The sequence below is a fragment of the Sprattus sprattus genome (genome assembly GCF_963457725.1).
Source record: "Sprattus sprattus genome assembly, chromosome: 17".
Lineage (NCBI taxonomy): Eukaryota > Metazoa > Chordata > Actinopteri > Clupeiformes > Clupeidae > Sprattus > Sprattus sprattus.
This window is the reverse complement of record NC_137915.1, coordinates 5,848,022-5,872,021: the sequence shown is the minus strand read 5'-3', so window position 1 is coordinate 5,872,021 and position 24,000 is coordinate 5,848,022. Positions and strand designations below refer to the sequence as shown.

Here is a 24,000-nt window from a genome sequence, read left to right as displayed (position 1 = left end):
GACAGGCTGTTCAACTCTGCCCCACACAGTCCACTCCGGATACACAAGAACTAAGAAGAGGGGGTAGATTGTGTGTGTGTGTGTGTGTGTGTGTGTGTGTGTGTGTGTGTGTGTGTGTGTGTGTGTGTGTGTGTGTGTGTGTGTGTGTGTGTGTGTGTGAGAGAGAGAGAGGAAAGGGACACAGAGGGGGAAGGCTCACGGAGTGACTGGCTGCCTTGGATGAGCCTCCTAAACGAGGCTGGAGTCTCTGAGGCTCACGGAAGCGGAAAACAGGAATTAACATTTTAAAAGCGAGTCCTGGTTTTACAGAAGGCCAGGCAGCCCCTGGGCAGCGGCGGGGCGGGAGAGGGAGCAGTCAGAGGAGGGGAGGGGAGGGGAGGGGAGGGGGTGTGAACTCAGAGGGATGAAGGTATAACACTGCTATCCCCTTTTCTCTCGCTCCTCCCCTGCCACATCTGCATACATCTAAATAAAGCTTCCCTCACCGTCCTTCCTCCCCATTAAGGCCCATACCAGACACACACTCATGTGCGTGCACACACACAAACAAACACACACACACACACACACACACACACACACACACACACACACACACACACACACACATTAAGGAAAAATGCTCACTAAATGTGGCTTGGATGGAAGCACTGAAGGATGGCTTCCATTCACCATAGCCCAAGCATAATGGGCAATCTCCTGTTCCGTTTGGCACTGCTGTCGCATCTTCAGCCATACATCACAGTCAGGCCTCTCTTTTGCTATTTGGTTCCCTTCATCTGAAGCAACTTGGCAGGGTCTAATTACAGGTGCAAATAACCCTGGCGACAGGCGGCAAGCGGAAAAAAAAATAAGTAAAAGAAATTCACGTGTCGGTAATAGATCGTCACTCCTCCAACGGTTTTCAATCATCATAATTAAAACTAGGTCCTACACGTCATCAGCAGACGAATCACGCTACAAACAAGGTAGATGTTCCAGATGCATCAACAACGTTAAATTAGCAAAAAATAAATATTGACTCACACCTACACATCAGTTTTGCCAGAAACATACAGCCATTATTACAAAACACATTATCCCAAGCACAGGCATATATACTGTATTATATGCATTGTTAAGATAATTATCTGCAGTTGAAAACTGCGTTATTTCGACACTAACACTAATTCCCGTCATGCTGAAAATACACCTTGATCAAACGATCTCTTTCTGCTAGAACACTTGTGTAATCCTCCTAGATTACTCAGAGAAAATCAGACAGAGTTACAAGAGTTAGAGTTGCCCGTGGGGATATATCGCGAGCAGACAATAAGACCCCGTTTACACGGTGGGAAAATGCATATATTTGCATGCGGTATGGCCTTTCATTTACACGAACACTGAGGTTTTATCACGGAAAACGATCATTTCTAAAAAGAGATTTCTGAAAACTCAGGTCAAATGGAGTTTTAGGTTCTCAAACGTCACAGTATGCAACTAAAAATGCATCACGTCATGTGAGCGTCCTATGTTTCAGTTAGTTTGCTTACTGATCATGGATGCTGTTAAGGTAGTGCTCATTTATACATTAATGCAAACGCTTTTGGCCTGTTTGTTTTTCCAAACACAACTGCTTTTTTATATCGAGGAGCAGAGGCGAAGAATTGCACAGAGGTCAGCAGACCATTTACAGCTTTCACTCTCAAGACGTACACACACACACACACACACACACACACACACACACACACACACACACACACACCCTGCCAACGTCTCCACGGACGGTTTTGGATCCGACTAGAGAAAAAAGCGATCCTCCCGGAGGAATGGCATGAAAACTTCCAAATGTTCATCACTACTGTCTCTTTCGGAGTTACTGCATCCCTCCATAGAAGAAATAGTTGAGTTCTGCGGGTTCATGAAACCAGAAACTTAAAAAAAAAAAAACGATCTTGTGTGTACAATGTTATTTTTGAAAACGAGGGGCAGAAATCTTAGTTTCTATAAATATCTGGCTATGTGTAAATGTGGTCTAAGTCAAGACTGCGGCATACACCCCACACTGTCTTTACTAATCCATCTATACTATTTATAGTTTAATTAAAAACCTGGGCAACTCGTTTTTCAATATAAACAACGACTGCCATCTTGATGACAAACATACCATCGGCGTCTTTAGCCTTTTAAGCAAATCTGAGGTTAGGCTCGGCTCAATAAGGCCAATCCATTTCCCCGTAACCGATCAATCCTCTGTGTGTGGTGTAATCGGACAGCAATCATGAGGGTGTCTTGATTATAAACTCCATCATGGGATTATATGCCACTAATTAGATGGAGCAGTGTTTCATTAAGTGTGTGATTACACAGAGACTGTTTCAAGTTACCTTCAATTAGCGCTCATCAGCTTAATATGCATCAGCGACAATACCATGGTGATAGTTCCACATTGATGAGGCATATGTATGCCATTTTTCACTGAAGTCAGACGTTCTTTCAAAGAAGCATTATACCAAAAACACCACCAACAGCCTAGTTGGCACTGATAAAAGCTTGCTAACATGCTAACTGGTGTCTTGCCGATATTGTTGCCGACGTTGGGCTTTGAAGGCTTTCACCCACATTTTCACAGGGAGTTCCGACCCAAACCAGAATACGACATAGTGTATGTAGCCTGGATGGCTAATAGGAATGACGGGTGTGTTGACTTCTCCTTCACATGACCATGATCCATTTAAATCAATTTGAAGATGACACCAAAAGTAGTTGCTCATAAAAAAACAAACCCCAGAAAAGTGGCAAAGGGTCACATAAGGTTCCTTTAACTGAAGCCATACTTTAAAAACCTTACAACGGGCGACAGTGGTACAGGAGGTAGAGAAGTCGTATAATAATCAGAAGGTTGCTAGTTCGATTCCCTGTCGAAGTGTCCTTGAGCAAGACACTGAACCCCTAATTGCTCCTGATGTGCAGTGTGCCATCAGTGTAAATGTTAAATGTGTATACATCCTTGTAAGTCGCTTTGGAAAAAGCGTCTGCTAAATGATGAAATGTAAATGAAATGTACACCAGGCCTCCTTTCCATCCTCCACCTCTTCAATGGCTCCCTCTCTCCACCCCTGCCTCTTATTTGTTATTGTTTTCATTCCCCCCTCCTCCCCCACCTCTCCATCCATCACTGGCATTGCTCCGTCCCTTACTTCGACCAATCGTGGAGCTTGAGAGCAACAATGCTCCGCCGGTTGGCCGACTGCCAGGAACAGTGCAGGGTGCAGCATTACGTCAGCGCTCCTCAGGGGAGCCGTGTGATTGGTTGCGCAGAGGCAGGCAAATTAGGCAGGCGGCCAATGGGCCCTAGGGTGCCTTTCGACAGGAACCTTAGTCAACAATGGGTCACGTGGAAGACCAGAGTGAAAAACAATCCAGAGGAGAAGGAGAGCAGGAAAGAGACGGAGAGAGAGGGAGAGAGAGAGAGAGAGAGAGAGAGAGAGAGAGAGGGAGAGAGGGAGAGAGAGAGAGTTGACGAACGAGTAGCTGCAGTAAGGCCTGCCAGTAAAATTCTCACACATGGAGCTTGTCCCCCTCTTCCCTCTTTTTTTCTCTCTCTCTCTCTCTCTCTCTCTTCCCTCTCTCTCTTCCCTCGCTCTCAGTGACTAATCATCGGGGCCAGTTTGGCACCAAATTAATTGACCCAAATTGAATTCTAGCGCTGGATTCATTAGCATACGTTGGCTTATTTGGGTCAGAGAGCTCTGGATCTCTCTGTTTTTGTCTTAACAGTACACTATGGAGAACACTAATTTTGCTTGATCACAAACTCAGCTCATTGGTAAATCACAGTGTCACACAGCCAGAGAAAGAGAGAGAGAGGGAGAGAGAAAGAGAGAGATAGATAGAGAGAGAGAGCGAGATGGACAGAGTGCACAGGCAAGCAACTAAAGCTAGAGATGTATTTCTTCAAGAAAATGTGAATGTGATCGTGCCACTGTAGCAGTCAGCCATTGCTTACTGTGCCCTATGTGGTCGCTTACACGTCACCCTACAAAAGAGAGATTTTACTCTCCTACTACCTGTAGCACAAACTCAACAACACAAATCTGAAGAATTATACTTTTTGGTTTTGGTCAAGTGTAAACACCATTTTCATAAAACCTATTCTCAAAGGTACTGAGATAATGTTAAAAAAAGACACACTTAAAAGTTTGTGCCCATGACTTTTCAGTTAAGAACATTGTAGATTAGATTTAGCTACATAGAGGTAATTGAAGCATTCATCAGTATTCATGTAGTTTGGTTACTAAACTTCTATACGTTTTGAAGTGACACTTTACAGTATTTTCCGATACCGCTGGCTGCAATATGATACGCTACGAAAACATCTTTTATTGATGGATAAGACAGACTACCATAGCTGACAAAGTTACAACTATGCTTTAGCCTATATGAAGATGACCATGCAAAAACAATTCAGGATCTACTCCAAGCATGTGTTACATGTGGACTAGACATTATTGTTCTAGTAATTACATAAATATTAAAACTATTAGAAACCATTCAGAACTCTTCTACGTAACCCAACCCAAGCTGAAAGCAGAGATATACAAAGTCGATTTATTGTAAGTGGACAAGTCAGTCACGGTAACATCAGCTACACTATATTTATATTTTTACCTGAAAAATAAACCATTTTCTTAGATTGTTACTTTGTGGTTATTTCTGAGACATAGTCTTTAAATTGTGCTAGATGAAACCTTCTGCTTAATATAGTTTGAAGACACTTCAGTTAACGCCTACAGTAATTTAACTACCAGTTGCTTGCAAGCTAACCAACAATCAGTTAGCTCTTTGAGTGACCTTGTCATCTTAAAATCACCTCAACATAACGTAAACTATGACATTAGAAACAATCATTTGTCAGACCCTGTTGTCTTTACCATCAGATTTCCAGGTTAGCTAAAATTGGTTTACGTTAGCTTACTATATCGGCAGAATATAACAGAATGCAAACTAGCCACTAGCTAGTTAGCTGTTGACTTTCAGCCCACCTGATTATATTCCTTGAATGAACACAAGCAAAACATCCGCTGAAATACAGGCTTTAATTAACCCACAGGTGTACTGATAGCTTCATCTGACAATTACAACTGCATTTAAGCCATTTCCTCCAGTGTCTGAAAAGTTGACTTTACTCCAACTCTTGCCCTGTATTTGGGTTTAACGTTACTGGTTGTGCAAAATCAGCTGCCAGTGGGTAAACGGCACTTCAGTGTGCCACTAGAGACATATAACTACCCCTATTAATAATCAATGGGAGAATAGGCGACTAAATATGGTAATTAAAACAACAACAAAAAGTGCACCTATTCATTTGCTGGGTACAAACACACTACAAGGCATTAGGACACACCTACTAGCCCTGCAATGTCAATCGATATTGTAAAAACTATGGGAATTGAAAAAGGTGTAAAAAATGACCGGAATAATAATAACAGCAAGGTAGAGTTGTTGGGGAATTTCACCTTGTTATTATTAAATGGGGCTTCTGCCACCCTGAATGGAAAACTAACAAAACAAATGCTCCATAAAAGTTGGATGCAAAATTCCTTTCCCCCAACCTCTGGCATTGTTAAAAAGAAAGCCAGCAGGGGGTCTGCAAACGTAGACACACGCGCAAACACACACACACACACACACACAGCGTTTGATCACAGTGAGTAATTACACCTCCCTGTTCTAATTGGACCTTCAGCTGTGTGGCATTCACCATTGTTCCTTCCCGTGTGGGGGGCCATCAGGGTCAATGCTCTCTAAATGACAAGGGGGAGGAGGGGAGGGGGGGAGAAGGGGAGGGGGCAGAGGATGTGACCCACTCTCTCTCTCCCTCACACTCGCACACACACACACACACACACACACACTCACACACACACACACACACACACTTACTTTTTCAGACCACTCCCCTGTGGGCCGGGGCTCCGGTTGTGATCGTTGTCTTCAAAGTCGTTGTCGTCATCGTGGTAGTCGTCATCTTTCTCCGAGCTGCCGTGACGGTTGCGGATGTGCAGCGGTACGTAGCCTGGCGTCGGCCCGAACAGCTTCAGCTCGCCCTGGCCTAACAGACTCCTCTCCCCACAGTAGCAGAAGGCACACAACCTCTCACTGCAGCACACACAGACAGACAGACAGAGACAGAGAGACAGAGAGCGAGAGAGAGAGAGAGAGAGAGAGAGAGAGAGAGATCAGTTTTGTTGATAATGTATAAAGTGGGATCTCTATTTGACAAGGACAAATGGAAAGTCCTTAAACCTTGGTGGTAAAATGTGGCAGTAAAGACAAGATTGTGAAACGAAAAATAAAATGTTGACAGAAAGACCTAACTTGCCTAACAAAAGCCCTCAGGCCATATCAACAGTCCTTAACAACACTCACACATAGACATTTTTCTGCCAGGGTTAGAATATACAAATATATACAAATAACAAAATGTTCAAGAGGAGTAGAGCAAAGAAAGGAAGTATAAAAACAGTCAAAATGCATCACCCTATTCAGCATCTGCAGCTTATGTTAACATGAGTGACCACAGCAAAAACAAGCTCCATAAAACCTTAATTCTCCACTGTGGTGTTCACGTCTGGGGATATTGTACACCTCTATGTACTGCAGACACCTCACCCTGACAAACATATCTTGGTATTCAGTCATGAACAGTAACCCATGACACATGTACAATCCCCATGTCAGACAACGGTGGTTCATTGCTGACCTGGTCGGTGAATGAATACTACAAGTTCAGATCTTTTCATTCTAGAACCTTCCGCTGAAACCACCTTGAACTGTTCCAAGAACTCGGTGAATCCTACACAGGAATTAGGTCAGAGGGTCATTCGCTCGCCCCCCCCATCCACAACCCCCCCTTCTGTGTTATTTAATGGCTGGCATGCTGTTGACAACCTTTGAAAAAATAAATGTGCCGGGGGATCTTCAGTCCCCAAGTCCCTTACCGACACCAGGCCAGCTTGACAGACACAAACTCCTGGCAAACACTAGCAGAAGGGGGGCGGGGTTGAGTGTGTGTGTTTGTGAGAGTGTGTGTGTGTGTTTCTGTGTGTGTGCGTGTGTCATAATTATCGGCTTTGGTAATTATTACTAAGGAGCACTAAGCAGCATTTTCCTGCCCATTCATGTGACAAAACTACTCCTCATTACCAAAGGCCTTCCAAGCTAGGACTGACACAGTTCAGTGACACATGCACTTAAAAAAGAAGAAGGGGACGGACTGAGATAGAGAGACAGAGGGAGACCCTGAAATAGAGCCAATCACAGGGTGTGTGTGTGTGTGTGTGTGTGTGTGTGTGTGTGTGTGTGTGTGTGTGTGTTTTCCAACAGTGACACAGATTAAGCTGTGAATGCCTGGAATCTGCCAAATTGTATGACATGTACCCCAGAGGGATGAAAAAACGTCATCTTTGTATTTGCAGCGAAGAAACGAGCTTAACGGCTGTCAGGCGATGAAAAAAATGACATCTGACATACGCCAGCAGAAACAGCAAATATTTGTACGGAAATATTTTGCTGCTAATAGGTTCTCTTGGGATTTACGCCACACAAAAAGCAGAGCCTTCTCTTGGAGCGATTGATTAGTACCCCTTGAGGACCTCACTCTTGCAGCCATTGATTAGTACGCCTTGCGGACCTCACTCTTGGAGCGATTGATTAGTACCCCTTGCGGACCTCACTCTTGGAGCAATTGATTAGTACCCCTTGCGGACCTCACTCTTGGAGCGATTGATTAGTACGCCTTGCGGACCTCACTCGTTTGCATACGCAACAGTGCCATGTCTCCACATCTCTCACATGCATCTACACCAGGGCACTGTGACCAGGACAGATTGACGAACACGCACACACACACACACACACACACACACAAACACAAGAACACACCTGGGTCCAAGCTAGGGCTGAACGATTAATTGCATTTGCGATAAAATCGCTATATGATAAAACGCAATTTTCTAACCGCAACGTGCGCGAAAACAACGTGATCTTAAAAATGTATACATTTAAGATGGTACATTTTAGTTTAAAGTGTTTAAAAGGTGCCTTGTGTTATACTTACAATGACTTGGTTTAAATTACTTAAATGCACAGTGGCAAAGCCACCGATTTAGTTTTTCTTGTTTTACACAGAATATTTTACACCAAATGTATCTAATATTGTGTTGGTCATATTTAAATCATTCATTACGTTTTGTTGGGGGGAAAAAGAGGGGGGGGGGGAAATCGCAATTACATTATTTTCACAAATCGTTCAGCCCTAGTCCAAGCACAGAATAAGATCACATTTCTGGTTAAGGTCAAACACTGAAAGTTCCCCATAGTAAACATCACCATGTCATTATTCAACCTAGTCACCGCACACAATGACACACAGAGAAATATACTAAACAGTGCTGGTCCCAAACACCCCAGTCACATCATTCACACGGGCCACTTAAGTAGGATTTACACTGTGATAGGATGAGGGAAACGATGAGGCCAAAAGAAAAGAGGTGGAGAGGAGCCAAAGAATGAAAAGAAGAAACACACACACACACACACACACACACACACACACACACACACACACACTTCACTCCCCCTCCTGCCCTGTGTCAGGACAGCCTTCCATGAATGGGGAGACAGAATGCTGAATCATCTTCAGGGAATGGTCGTTATGAGTTAAGAGACCACCCTGAAGGAAATTCTCACCCTTCCTCCACCCTCCTTGAACCAATAAGTGTGTGTGTGTGTGTGTGTGTGGTGTGTGTGTGTGGAGGGGATCTGACAAACACATGTTGCTAATGTCTGTGTACATCAGCATGAAGAGAAACTCAATCTGTGCTAATTGAAGCTAGAAAGAGAAGCCCCCTCTTTTGCTTCCACGATCTCTTCTCCTCCCCGTTTCCTCTCCGCCCTCCCTCTCTCTCTCTCCCTCCCTCTCCCTCCCTCTCCCTCCCTCTCTCCCTCCCTCTCTCTCTCTCTCCCTCCCTCCCTCTCTCTCTCTGCCCTCCCTCTCTCTCTCTCTCTCTGTGTACTAATTACAGCACCAGCATTTCAGTCTGCAGGCTGCCAGACTGAGTACTGCTAGAGGCCCCTAAACCTCTCTCCCTCTTTCCTTCCCTCTCTCTCTCCTTCCCTCCCTCTCTCATTCTCGACCCCTCTCATTCTCTCTCTCTCCCTATCCCTATCCTTCCCCCTCTCTCTCTCTCTCTCTCTCTCCCTCTCTCTCTCCCTTCTGTTCATTCTTTCCCAATGCAATTATTTCTGCTATAAACCCTTCCCCCATCTCACTAACCATGCCTCGCTCTTATTTTCAGTCTCGCTCTCTCTTTCTCTCTTGCTTTCCCTTTCTCATTTTATCTGTCCCCCTCGTTCTCTTTACCCTCTCCTCTTTCCTGTTTTTGTTCCATTTTGCAAAAAAAACTAAACTTGCTATGTTGAGGCACTTTGTGTAAACACATGCACACAGACACACAGACACACAGACACACAGACACACAGACACACGTTTGTGTACAGACAGAATGACAGGCACACACACACCAGTACAGCAGGGCTGTCTTCTTTTAACAAATGCTAGCTCTCAAACTCACTGACAGCCCTTCAACAACACACACACACACACACACACACACACACACACAGAAAGAGAGAGAGAGAGAAACAAACATGCGCACATCCACCCACCCCCATTCACACATACCAACATCCACAAACCGCACCCCCGCTCCACACACACGAGTCACTGAATTAGAACACATTTCTGATTAAGGTCAAACATGGAAGGTTCCCCATAGTAAGCATGTAATTATTCAGACACACAAACACAAACACACACACACACACACACACACACACACACACACACACACACACACACACACACACACACACACACACACACACACACACACACACACACACACACACACAAACAAGTTTGAGTGGGCAGACCTTGTTTTGGCGTTGTCAGAGGCCGAGGCTGACGAGCCGGCCGAGTCCTCGGACACGGAGCGCTGGAAGAGGGGCGAGAGCGGCTGCAGGTCGTCAGGGCAACAGAGCATCGGCCGCAACGGCTCCTCGTCCAGGTCCAGCTCTGGAGGAGAGGAGGAGAGAGGGAGAGGAGGAGAGAGGGAGAGGAGGAGTGGAAAGAAAAAGTGAATCAGGTCTCAGTAGACATTTGATAAATACTTTGATAAAATGAATCATGATCAACATGATGTACTGTCACATAGATATAGCATGTCACCAACAAAAACCCAAACCAATCTGTGTGTATTATTTTATCTATCCTTTATCTATCCATTTATTTATCCAGTCTAAGACTGCTTGAATTCACCTTAAATGCAGAAAGAAACTGGCAACACTGTTTGCATTCCCAAAATCTTATTTTCAACTTCATCTTTTCAATTCAAAAACAAAAACAAATAGCAACTGGAACAGTTCAAGAGGAGCCCTGATTTGAAGCTTTGAATGATTTGTTGTTAATCTCTTCCAGTCACCTATTCTGCATAGAGGGCCACACTCATTACTTGCCACCAGTACAGTGTGTGTGTGTGTGTGTGTGTGTGTGTGTGTGTGTGTGTGTGTTTTCAAGGCCTGTGACTGACACAGTTTTGACCTCATCCTGTCTGTGCTTCTCAGAGGTACAAAAACACATTGTACCCTGGTGAGTTCCTCTCTTCATCACATCACGCTTGCTGCTCAATCCTATCCCAATAAAACAATCAACCCCATCCCATCAATCACCATCTAGGTCTCAGCCTCTCAACACACACACACACACACACACACACTCAACTTCATCCAACCCTCTCCCCCTTCTGCTTTGACAAAGGCCCCTCTCTGTTCATCTGAGGGAGGGCTTGCTGACTCTACAGCTTCAGGTAGAGCAAGCAAAGAGAAAAAAGTCTTTCTCCAAAGAGAGAAACAGTCACTTCAGTCAAATGCACAATTTGACAGCCAAAACAAACAAAAAAGGAAAAGAAAGACCAGACAAAACCCCCAACTCACACGAGAGGGTGATGTGACCTTTGCTCTAACCTTTGAAAAAGAAAATATATATATATATAATAAGGCTTTCTGGCAGCAGTGTGGCCCACACAGTGCCGTTGAAATACACACACACACATACACAAACACCACATCATTTTCCGCTGACAAAGAGTGACTGTCAAAGGGAAACATGGTGCTTTTAAAAAAGCACACGCGCAAGAGGGGGCCCCGCTTACCCTCCCCCACACCCCCACACCCCCCCACTCCACCAGGGCTGCTCCAGAGGACACCCGTGCTCAATCATCAAAGCACTGCACTTCCACCACCATCTCAGCACTTCCCACACACACACACACACACTCCTTAATCTGCTCTCTATCAATGAGAAAAATGTAAAAAGAATATATGTTTTGTTTGACCACAGGAAGAACAGTGCTCCTGTAAAGGAAAAAGCTGATGTGTTGTCAATAAACTAATCAATCAATTAATCAATTAATCAATCTATCAAACGGTCCCATCAAGGGCATGAAGTTCGGTGCCTGAATTTGGGGGAAAAGACTCGTCTGACATATAAAATAAAGAGTTGCCTCTTTAAAATACATTGATAGTTGATCATTGAAAGCACAATAAACGAGAGAGAAGTGCTGTTGACTGGGCATGGCTGGAGCGGTTAGGCAGACGTCCGACTCCAAACCGCCTGCAGAGTAGAGCTCTCTGAACAGTGGAAAAGCACTCTTTCAACCCAGCAACAGACGCTAGACATCCATTTTTCATCTGGCCTGTGTGTGTGTGTGTGTGTGTGTGTGTGTGTGTGTGTGTGTGTGTGTGTATCTATATCTGTATGGGGATGGCATATTTTTTTGCGAGTTGATATTCGTCCACTCTCATTCTACATCCCTACCTCCACAAATGCAGCCTCCCCCTAACCCACTTTGAAATGTAAATGAGAGAGACAGAAATAAGATGTTTGGAAAATGCAGCTGTGTGCTGACCCGGAAGTGATTCCTAAGAAGCTCATTAAAGAAACTTCCAGAGCTATAGATGGGAGGGGGGGGGGGGTATAAATACATCCCATCAGCCTTTAGCATCATTGCTGTGCATCCACTGTGCTCTCCTGTAGTCCTGTACTGTCTAGACATCAAACTACATATCCCATCAGCCCTTAGCATCACTGCTGTGCATCCACTGTGCTCTCCTGTAGTCCTGCACTGTCTAGACATCAAACTACACTCCTGCAGCAGAGACATGCCTGCCAATATCATCCACACAGAGGGACTCATACGGTGTGTAATACAAGTAATATATTATGCAAAATGAAGAAATACATACATATAAAATTGGTCAAATTGAAAAAATTAATAAACAAATCAATAAATAAAACCGATGGATGGATAGAGACAGGCTTATCACTCTTAGGCTGAAAGCCTGCGGCCATCTTCTGGGCTTGTCTTGGAACTAATAGTTTTAAAAATCCTCTCTCTCAGACCACTCTCTCTCTCAGAAAATCCCATCGGCTCCAGCGAGGAGCAAACCTCAGTGTGTAATTAATAGCCAAGAAATTAATCTCCAAAAGCCGCTTCAGCACAGTGGGCCGGGGGACTCATCACGTGTTGCAACTTTGATTGAGTCATCCTAAGAGTGTGTGTGTGTGTGTGTGTGTGTGTGTGTGTGTGTGTGTGCGGTAATTTAATCAATAAGTTAAAGGAGGTGAGGTCCTCGTTTGTATGCGTGTGTGCGTGTGTGTGTGTGTGTGTGTGTGTGCGCATGTATGTGAGGGGTAATTTATTCAATAACTTAAAGGGGGTGAGGTCCTTGTTTGTTTGTATGTGTGTGTGTGTGTGTGTGTGAGAGTGTGTGTGTTTAAATCACTTGTCTGTGGAGAGCGTTGCCGTGAGGGAGAGCGCCAGGCCAGCTAATGCTAATGAGGCTACGCTGGTGGCCACACACTCCAAACCTCAGCCCTGAGAGACTCACACCTGGCCTGCCCCACTCACTCTGCCTGTGCCTGTGCCTGTGCCTGTGCCTGTGCCTGTGCCTGTGCCTGTGCCTGTGCCTGTGCCTGTGCCTGTGCCTGGTTTAAACTAACAGCAACGCCAATTATGAAACTGCTACAAGCACCCTTCCACCCCCACAGACCACTCAACCACACGCCTCACCCCTCCCCCCCGTCATCACTACGGCATCTTCCTCTTTCCTCTACTGAGAACAGCAGCAAGAACAGGCAGACATTCTACGACATCAACAATGCTTCACAGCCATTTATAACATCCAGCAAGAGCAAACCACTGGTTGGGAAATTTAGAATTAGCATTGTTTTAAGGAACATAGTCTGGATTCATCGTCACAGCAAGGACCCTTTGTCAAACTTGCCCGGCTGAGCAACTACAAGCTGAGGGCGCCAACACAAAATTAGAACATGTGGTGTGATTGGGCTGAGCAAATCATTTCACATTGTTGATTGCAGGATCACACTGTGCTGTGCTAGTTGAGGGTACTCTGTGTGGTGTTTGCAGGATCAGACTGTGCTGTGCTGTGCTGTGCTGTGCTGTGCTGTGCTGTGCTGTGCTGTGCTGTGCTGTGCTGTGCTGTGCTGTGCTGTGCTGTGCTGTGCTGTGCTGTGCTGTGCTGTGCTGTGCTGTGCTGTGCTGTGCTGTGCTGTGCTGTGCTGTGCTGTGCTGTGCTAGTTAAGGTTGCTCTGTGAGGTGTTGTTTAGAGGATCAGACTGTTCTGTGCTAGTTGAGGGTGCTCTGTGCTGTTCTGTGCTAGTTAAGGTTGCTCTGTGAGGTGTTGTTTAGAGGATCAGACTGTTCTGTTCTAGTTGAGGTTGCTCTGTTCTGTTCTGTTGTAGTTGAGGGTGCTCGGTGCTGTGCTGTTCTGTTCTAGTTGCGGGTGCTCTGTTCTAGTTGTGGTTGCTCTGTGCTAGTTGAGGTTGCTCTATGCTAGTTGAGGTTGCTCTGTTCTAGTTGAGGTTACTCTGTTCTAGTTGCGGGTGCTCTGTTCTAGTTGAGGTTGCTCTGTTCTAGTTGCGGGTGCTCTGTGCTAGTTGTGGTTGCTCTGTTCTAGTTGAGGTTGCTCTGTTCTAGTTGAGGTTGCTCTGTTCTAGTTGAGGTTGCTCTGTTCTAGTTGAGGTTGCTCTGTTCTAGTTGCGGGTGCTCTCTGCTGTGTTGTTTGCAGGATCAGACTGTGCTGTGCTGTGCTGTGCTGTGCTGTGCTGTGCTAGTTGAGGAGGCTGTGCTGTGCTGTGCTAGTTGAGGAGGCTCTCTGCTGTGCTGTGCTAGTTGAGGTTGCTCTCTGCTGTGCTGTGCTAGTTGAGGTTGCTCTGTGCTGTGCTGTGCTAGTTGAGGTTGCTCTGTGCTGTGCTGTGCTAGTTGAGGTTGCTCTGTGCTGTGCTGTGCTGTGCTAGTTGAGGTTGCTCTGTGCTGTGCTGTGCTGTGCTAGTTGAGGAGGCTCTCTGCTGTGCTGTGCTAGTTGAGGTTGCTCTGTGCTGTGCTGTGCTAGTTGAGGAGGCTCTCTGCTGTGTTGTTTGCACCTGGCAGTGCTGCAGTGAGCCTCCTGGAGGAGACGGGGAGGGGATGAGACGTTAAAAGCTTTCAGGAGTTATTAGTCATCCTACGCCTCCCTGATGCCGCCACAGTCGCTGGTCACTAAAGGCTCTCCTCGGAGTGTGTATCTGTGTGTGTGTGTGTGTGTGTGTGTGTGTGTGTGTGTGTGTAACTGTGAGTGTGAGTGTGTGTGTGTGTGTGTGTGTGTGTGTATCTGTGTGTGTGTGTGTGTGTGTGTGTAACTGTGAGTGTGTGTGTGTGTGTGTGTGTGTAACTGTGAGTGTGTGTGTGTGTGTGCGCCTGTGCACGTGTGTGTTATAGGGCTGCCATGCATGCCGCACGCCTCTACAAGGCTTTGAATTTGCATCATGATGTTTTTCTGCATAAAGTGATGAAACAAGAAAAAACTGAACAGCTTAATCCACCATTTGATAAAACCTCATAGCCGCTGGCATGACGACATACACCACTACGTCACCATTCAAATAATAAACAGCCATTTTTGTTCTCATGATTCTGTCAGAGACATCATTGCCCATGCCACACCAACACTGTCAAGTTCAGCCATGTCATCCATGGCCAAAGCAACCCATAGCCATATCTCCAATGGCAACACCCCATCTGTTACTTTTCACAACCAAGAGGTTTCTATTGGTGATGGTAAAATGAAGAACCTCAGAATAAAGGAGGAAAAGGAGGGGGTGAGGAAAGTAGGAGTAGGGGACTCTGTGTGTGTGTGTGTGTGTGTGTGTGTGTGTGTGTGTGTGTGTGTGTGTGAGTGAGTGTGAGTGTGAGTGTGAGAGAGAGAGAGGAGATAGTGTGGAGGGCTTACCCATGTCCTGAAGAGGATCGTTGTCTGCAGGCTGACTGCCGTCCATGCTGACCTCATCATCTGCCTGCGGACGACCTCGACTGCGTGACCTAGCACCCAAACACACACACACACACACAAACACACACACATTTTGAGAAACCAATGTCAGCAAAGAGCCACCGATAGACAGCAATCTTGGTTTAGTCGAACCGAGGAGGAACTTACATTTTCTAAGAATAGAGCAAGGGCGACCGAGTGGACCGGCCTCCCTGAAAAACTGACCAATAACTAAAATGGCTTTCCGATCTTCACACAGCCAAAGAAAGCCTCCAGCACCAGAGAGGAACTTGATAAGAGAGACAGAGAAAGCGTGGCAGATCTCAAGGCTGTAATATAAGCCATGCTGTAGCAGGGGCTGATGCTGCTGCAGAAGGAGGGCCTCACAGAGTCATCAGCGCTACAGACTTCAGTGGAGCAGGCAGAGACGTGCGCACATACATTCATGCACACACACACACACACACAGCGTAGCAACCAAACAACAGTGCCATCAACATCAACCCGCAGCAAAGCAATACTGTGGGACTGTTTTGCCTCTGTGTGTGTGTGTGTGTGTGTGTTTGCGCTCTCTGTGTTTAGCAGAAGTAAAGACTGACAGGGGGTGGGGTGGGATGTGTTGCACGCTTGTGAACGTGTTCGGCTGTGTTGTGGGAACCACTAAGCACACTTCCTGCTGAGGATGTCACGCGAAGCTCCCCGATCTGTCTGCGTCCTGCTACACCAGGCTCTGCCCACAGGCGTAACACACACACACACACACACACACACACACACACACACGCCATGTTCCCTAGCCAACTTTAAAGGATAGGCGATTTGGTTTTAGATTATCCCACTCCATTTCACTCCTTTTCCATTTCTGTTTCGTTTTCTATCTCCCTTTTTCTCTCTTTCTCTCCGTCACTTTACTACCTTTTTCCTCTACTACTCCCCCCCCCCACCCCCACCCTTCTAAGTGGGCAAACAAAAACAATCAGCTCGCCACTAGCAGCCACCACCACCACCTCCACCTCCACCCCCCATTAACAAACACTGTCAACACTGGTGTCACAGCCCAGAGCGGCAGCCAATGGCAGAGTGGCACAGCACGGCCTGCAGCTAGCGCTCAGCTGCTCGTCACCATAGCGACTACATGGAGGTTTTTTCTTTTTTTTTTTTTCAACAGACGCGGCCAGGCCTGCCAGCACATCAGAGGAGCGCACCAACAGGAAGAGAAGGAGGGAGGGAGAGCGAGGGGGAGAGAGAGAGAGAGAGAGAGAGAGCGAGAGAGAAAGAGAGGAGGGTAGAGAGGCAGGGAGGAGAGTGAGACTGACTGAGGGTGGAGAGGCAGTGCTACAGTAAACAGCCTCACCAGGAGAGAACGGAGACAGAACTACGGCAAGAGAGATGTAGACAGCCTCACCAGGAGAGAACGGAGACAGAACTACGGCAAGAGAGATGTACACAGCCTCACCAGGAGAGAACGGAGACAGAACTACGGCAAGAGAGATGTAGACACAGAGGCAGGAGAGAACGGACACAGAACTACGGCAAGACAAATGGACACAGAGGCAGGAGGAGCGTTCAACCAACAACAACAACAAAACACTGCAGAGCTCAACTGTACCCTAATGTTCCTCCAGTGAGAAGTCTTCACTTCTTGACGATGGTTTCTACAGTAGGACTGTACAACCAGAGCTCTACGGGGGTGGGGGGAGCCAGAAGGGAGGGGGGGGGGGGGGGGGGGGGGGGGGGGCAGCTAAGCCCTCACTCACATTCAGTCGAGTGGAAGAATGACTTCAGGCATTGGCACTCAGATTCTCACTCTCTTTTCTCTCACCCTCTTCATTAATAGCTTCGTGTTCCCTTTTAACCTAGTTTACCGACTTGTTGCACTCCATGACACCAGCGCTTTGGCACCTCATTTAGGAAGAAGTAAAGTAGCAAGGTTTCCCACTGAGGTTAGACACAAGCTGTATCCACCCAATGGGCACAATCTGTAGCCCATACATACAATACATATCCAAACCCTAAACTTAAGGCATTTTCCTACACATTTAAGACATTTCCCGACACTGAACATTAGTTGCTGCAAGCCATTCAACTCTGCCATGATATAATACATTCAACAGCACTCCTGCCCAACCATTGCAGCCATTCAACCAAACCATTTAATACGTCCCATCTTTCAGCAAAATGTACATACATACACTCTCAACGAATACCAATCAGGCACTGCTCCCAAGTCATCAACAATCATTCCATTCTATACGAATGAAAATGGCTGAGATGTACCCATCCGGCATCAACTAATGGTTGTACCCCACTCATATCATCGCTCCACACAGGACAATTTCACCTCTTCACAGCTGCATGTTAGACTGGTTACAGTTCATCAGTGAATTTGCACACATTAGCAGAAATTCACACGCCTGCTATGACTACACCGAGACCATATGTAGCCCCCACCCCTCCTTTATCACACACACACACACACACACACACACACACATCCACCACCACCACAAACACACACACACACACACACACACTACTTCTCCTCCTCCACCACCACCACACACACCTCTACCACCAGGCTCAACATTCAATTCATCTGCCGTCAACCTTCAAGCTGCCACTGATTTGCAAGTCAGGCGTGCCGAGCATGCTGGGTAAAGGGACTGAACCGTTACTGGGGTGAAGGAAAACAAGTCCCAGAAGAATACGACTGGACAGTTCAGACGCCTCTGAAGAGGAGCCAGTGAAGGTTCAGCTGAGGCGAGGGGAAGAGGGGGAGAGACATAGAGCCGAGAATGGAGAGGAAGTAGAGAATGGAGAGGAAGACTGGAGAAAGGAAAGAGGGGGAGAGACAGGGAGCAGAGACTGGAGAGAAAGTAGAGAATGGAGAGGAAGACTGGAGAAAGGAAAGAGGGGGAGAGACAGGGAGCAGAGACTGGAGAGAAAGTAGAGAATGGAGAGGAAGACTGGAGAAAGGAAAGAGGGGGAGAGACAGGGAGCAGAGACTGGAGAGAAAGTAGAGAATGGAGAGGAAGACTGGAGAAAGGAAAGAGGGGGAGAGACAGGGAGCAGAGACTGGAGAGGAAGTAGAGAATGGAGAGGAAGACTGGAGAAAGGAAAGAGGGGTAGAGACAGGGAGCAGAGAATGTAGAGGAAGAAGGGAGGAGAGAGTGGAGACAAAGAAAGAAGACAGGAGGAAAGGGAAGAGGGGGAGAGACAGGGAGCAGAGAATGGAGAGGAAGTAGAGAATGGAGAGGAAGACTGGAGAAAGGAAAGAGGGGTAGAGACAGGGAGCAGAGAATGTAGAGGAAGAAGGGAGGAGAGAGTGGAGACAAAGAAAGAAGGAAGACTGGAAGAAAGGGAAGAGGGGGAGAGACAGGGAGCAGAGAGTGGAGAGAAAGAAGGGAGGAGAGAGAGTGGAGACAAAGAAAGAAGGAAGACTGGAAGAAAGGGAAGAGGGGGAGAGACAGGGAGCAGAGAATGGAGAGAAAGAAGAAAGACAGGAGGCAAGGGAAGAGGGGTAGAGACAGGGAGCAGAGAGTGGAGAGAAAGAAGGGAGGCAGCACAACGACCAACAGACATTCAGAGGAGAACATTTAAAGAAAAGCACAGAATGAAGAGTGAATGGACAGAGAGAGCAGAGTGCAGAAGTGGGACAACAGAAATAAACTGATAGGGGAAGACTAGATAAAGGGAAGAGAAAGGGAAGAGAAAGAGATGAAGGTCGATTGGGGAAACCTGTTTCTCCAGCTCCCAGCGCACATAGCCATCAGCGCTATCTCCCCTGTAGCCGCTAACGCAAACAGAGCTCTAGAAGGTCCAGGCTTTCTCACTCTGCAGCAGGGACCCATGTGCTATTCTGAGTGCTGAGCTACATGAATATCACAGCCCTACTGCTACATGCTCCAACCATTGGCAACAACGCATGAGCACTGGACTATATGAATCTCACAGCCTTACTGCTACATGCTCCAACCATTGGGAACAACACATGAGCTTGAAGCATTGCAGTCAAAAGCCTACAGATTTATACTGTCGGTCCAACAAAAGATTTCTAAAAATAAAGATGATTAGCCAATTCAGACAAGTAAGGTCCGTGTAAGGTCCGAATTACATAATGTTCAAATTCCACCTCTGAACTCTGAATCCAAACTTTCTTTAATAGACAAGGTACTATGGGGCAAGTACTGCCATTAGAGGGTTCTTTGAAGGTGCATGCGCCCTATCAACAGCTAGCAACTCATTGCAGCAAATGAATAAAATGTTGGGACTGGTGGTAGAGGTGTGTGTGTGTGTGTGTGTGTGTGTGTGTGTGTTGAAGCAAAGCCCATCCCCGTTTTAAAGGACGTCCTCCCAGACTGGGCGTTATCTGCCCCACATCTCAGGGAGTAATCAGGGAGAATGATTGCGAGGACATCCAGCTGAGTGGTAAACCTAGAGATGGGGCGAGAGAGAAATCTACCACACCACAGCCCTCTGGAGTCAACTGTCCAGGGGCACTCAACCAGAGGGGATATAATTAGCTCCATTAGAGACGAGCCGCCCAACACGACGAACGGGTTAAAAATATCAGCGTGTGGGCTTCGGCGATCGCAAGGCTTTGTCGAGGGCCTGCAGGGTTGGACTCGCTCCCCTTCCCACCACCAATTTCCGCCACCCCCTCCGCCTCAACCCCCCCCCCCCACACCCACACCCACACACACACACACACACACACACACACACTGGCACAATGCAGCAGGGGGAAGAGGAGAGCATCAGATGTCCAGGGTTGGGTTTCTGGGTAGAGACGGATCCTGCTGCAGCCGGCTGGCCAGGCGCCCCGCTCGCTGATCAATGACCTACATCATTGAAAATGCAGGCCATTGTGCTGGTGCCTGGAACAGGTTTAGCACAGGTCACCGCAAAACACCCTCACCCCCCCCCGCCCCCCCCCCCCCCCCCCCCCGTCAAACTTGACCCAGTCTACTTTAACCCAAACCACCACCTTACATTCGGATAATCCATTCTTCCATTCTGATTGTTTTGGATATCACACCTACACTGATATCCATACAATAACGACCCTGTTGAAATGTTCTAATGTTTAAAAATGCCAGGCAAAACTGTTAGCCGCAACCCTAGTGAAAAATATATAGGGCAGGCCCAGACGCCCAGAGGAGGCCGCTTCCACACTAGTGCCCTAGAGCAGGAGACTACAGGCCAGCCTGGACTGGTGGGGTGGTGGGGGGGGGGGGTGTATGCCAATGTATGCCAATGCTGAAGTCACCATGCAAGGCCAGCACTCAGTAAAATAAGCTCAAGGAGGTTAAGACTGGATCTGGACTGGAAAACAATATGATGGCCCACATTTTTTATTCTTGACAACGTATTGGTACATTTACACACGTTAAGTCCACAGTGCTCAGAAGAACATAGTGATAGGACTAAAAGTGCTCACTAAACTACACACCACAGCCAAAAATGCCAAAGGTGCCCAGGAAGTGAGCATTCTGATATGCTTAATTCACTGCTCAGTACACAATTGGAGTCCACTAAGGTTCCTTTCAATCCATAAATAGTGATCCTTATATCTGTCTGTAGCACTTAACAGGACAAATATGAGCTGCTGGAAAAAAAAACTCTCAACACACAGCTATATACCCTCAGGACAGCTCAAACACGCTGGCGGCTGATGCAAGAACAGGGTAGTGTTAGAAAGATCCACACAAAACAACAGTGGCAAAATACATCAACTTCAAAGTTTCCATCAAAATACACGCTGCCTTACTCTGTATGTGTTCATCAGCTACATGGAGAGCATTCCTTTGGCATAGTGCCAGGTGGATTTTTAGCTCACTAGTTGGCAAACTCGATTAACTAGCTACCTAGTATTTTACCCATGAGCCCCTTTACTGTAGAATAGCGAACGCTACCAAGTGTTTCACAGATGTTTTGACACCTTGCATGATGCAACCCTCGAATAAAAAATAATAAAAAAAACAACAACATTGCCATCTATGTTGAATGGTTCCAATGGCCAAGGGAATTCATTACATCGTGATGATCTCCACATGAGAGACCATGAACTGGCAACAGACCCTGAACTGTCTCCTCAATGTACAAAACTATCAATAGGCCAGTTTTTCCAATACACCAGTGGGGCGACCTAGCTCTCATCTCCTTTCATGTCTTTCTCTCTACTTGATTCAAACGTGGCTTCCAACCAGTCTGGTTTTATGGATCAACTCATGCATCAGCTAAGACGGAATCATGCATCACCCCCCATCCCATTAGAGGGCACAGAAACAAAGGGAAAAAAGGAAGAAGAAAAAAGAAAGGAAAGTCGAAAGAAAAAGAACATGACTCCTTGCTATTCACACAGTTAGACATGCTCTGCATTATGCATGGCCCATGCTTGAGTGTGGTGCTCCACAATACCCGCTTTTGTTAAACAGGGTCGTCTAAATGGATTTTACGTGTAACCCCCCCATCTCTGTTGGGGAGGGAAGTGCTGCGGGGTAAACAAGAGGTGGGATGTGGTCGAACGAGTGAGCCGGAGGCAAACAAACACCCCTTTGCCAAGCTCAAGTCTGGGAGAAGGTCAGGAGAGTCCTTCAGGGAACCACCACAGGGAATGTCTTCCACATATCAAACAGAGCAAACTGATGGGTGCCTGGGACTAAAGACTCTTGGGGACTCCAGTCAGAAGACTTGGGCAAGACACTCAAAACTTTGACTTCCTGCAACTTTCGTTGACATTTCGTTTTAGAGGCAAATATAGACTGACAAAGCAAACAAAGAATAAAAAAAAAGCGAAAGGTTTGTGGTACCTTCCTGTCATCTATCATCTAAGTATTTGAAAATAACGGAAAAAGAATGGTCCAAACTAAAATGAACATGAGAATGGCAATATTTATACTTTATCATCATCACACAAATGTGCTATACTGATCTTGCCTAGAAAGGAATCAATAGCCTCTGAAGTCAGGCTGTAAAAAAAAAAAAAAAAAAAAGCGAGCCTATTCCTCCAATCTCCTACCCCCTTCCCACCATAGCTCAGACCCACAATCGCTTTCACTAAGGAACCGAGGAAAACACAGAGCGAGTGAGCGAGCGAGGGAGAGTGAGCGAGCGATAGAGTGAAAGAGGGTGAAAAGAAGGGGAAAAAAAACCTCACAGCGCAAGTAGTTCCAGCAAGGCGAGGATGGACCTAAAACCCGGCATGGAATCCGTGGAGGAGAGCAGGGCACACCCCCCTTCAGTCCTGCCCTGGAAGTCCTCATCGTCACATGCATGCTGTTTAACTCCTTCCTGCCCGCCTGCTTGCTTTGCCTGACGCCAGAAGCCTCTGCCTGGTTAACAGTTTAGAGTCCAACAAGCAGCTCTGAGCGATTACACCACCACCACCACCCTCCCTCGGCTATTTCCCTCCACTTTCCTGCTCACGACACACACACACACACACACACACACACACACACACACACACACTCACAAGAGGAACCAGTCACATCTGTTGCACATGCTTACAAAACAGGTTAGTGACTTAAATTTTGGTTATTTGTTTTTGCGAGTAATGCTTGCACAAATGAGTACATAACCATTACGAAATGAGGACATTGCTAAGGCTGTGCTGAGGGGAAAAAAAACAAGAAAAGAAAAAAAAAAAAAAAAAACATGAAAGTGTGTCGCAGGCAGAAAAAAAAAAAAAACAATGATGCAACTGAAACAGTCCCCCGCAGTAGAGTCTTAGAAATACGGTCAGCGCATTCTTGCTAATAGGCCGGGTCAGCACTGAGCACTGGCTTTCCCACAGGCAGCTTTAATGTGCAGCCATAGCTCAAGACATTTGCCCCTGCCCCCAATGAGGCCTGCAATGTGGCAGCGCTCCTGCTCTGCTGAGCTGACCCCCCCCCACACACACACACACACACACACACACACACACACACACACACACACCCCCCGCACCACCCCCATGAGAGGACCACAAAACCAAACGCTCACCAGCCACAATGCACACCTTACCAGCAGGACACTAACAACCGCTTATTTCACTTTAAATAAACAAACATCGTTTTAGCCTCATCAAAGGCACGATGCCAGAGATCACATGTCACACCACCGTCCTGTCCCTATGGAGACTGGAGTGCATCGAAACCGAGAGCCCCCGCCGTGGTCAGCACCAAACCCACACCATCCTACTGACACACCATCCTACTCCCCCTCTTATAATGATAGGTACTCTACTGAGAGAAGACCCATGTGTGTTAACATAGACAGTAAAACAACGGATGGTTTTCCCTAAAACAGTCTTAAAGCAGCAATAATAATAATAATCCAATAATAATGTTCCAAAACTGGCAATCTAACTACCTAAAATGCATGCAAAAACCTAGCAAACACCACCAACAGCCCAGTTGACACTGATAGAATCTTGCCAACACACTAACTAGTGTATTTTGGGAGTAAAGCTGGCAATGTCATGCTGTGAAAGCTTTTCTTCCATTTTTTTCAGGGTATTCCAGCCCGGTACACAGAACTACATAGGGCATATCCTGGATAGCCAGTGAGAAAAAGACA

The 24,000-nt window shown here is 46.5% G+C and overlaps 1 protein-coding gene across 1 annotated transcript in view; it reads right to left on the bottom strand.

Annotated features, from left to right (window-relative positions):
• The window catches only part of kmt2ca (lysine (K)-specific methyltransferase 2Ca), a 130,263-nt gene that overhangs the window by 95,950 nt on the left and 10,313 nt on the right, over positions 1-24,000 (bottom strand). The window contains exons 3-5 of the mRNA XM_080855301.1: positions 15,397-15,485; positions 9,982-10,123; positions 5,929-6,144 (exon numbers count right to left, since the gene is read on the bottom strand). Of these exons, the coding sequence (XP_080711427.1) occupies positions 5,929-6,144; positions 9,982-10,123; positions 15,397-15,485 (447 nt within the window). The remainder of the gene's footprint in view (positions 1-5,928; positions 6,145-9,981; positions 10,124-15,396; positions 15,486-24,000) is intronic.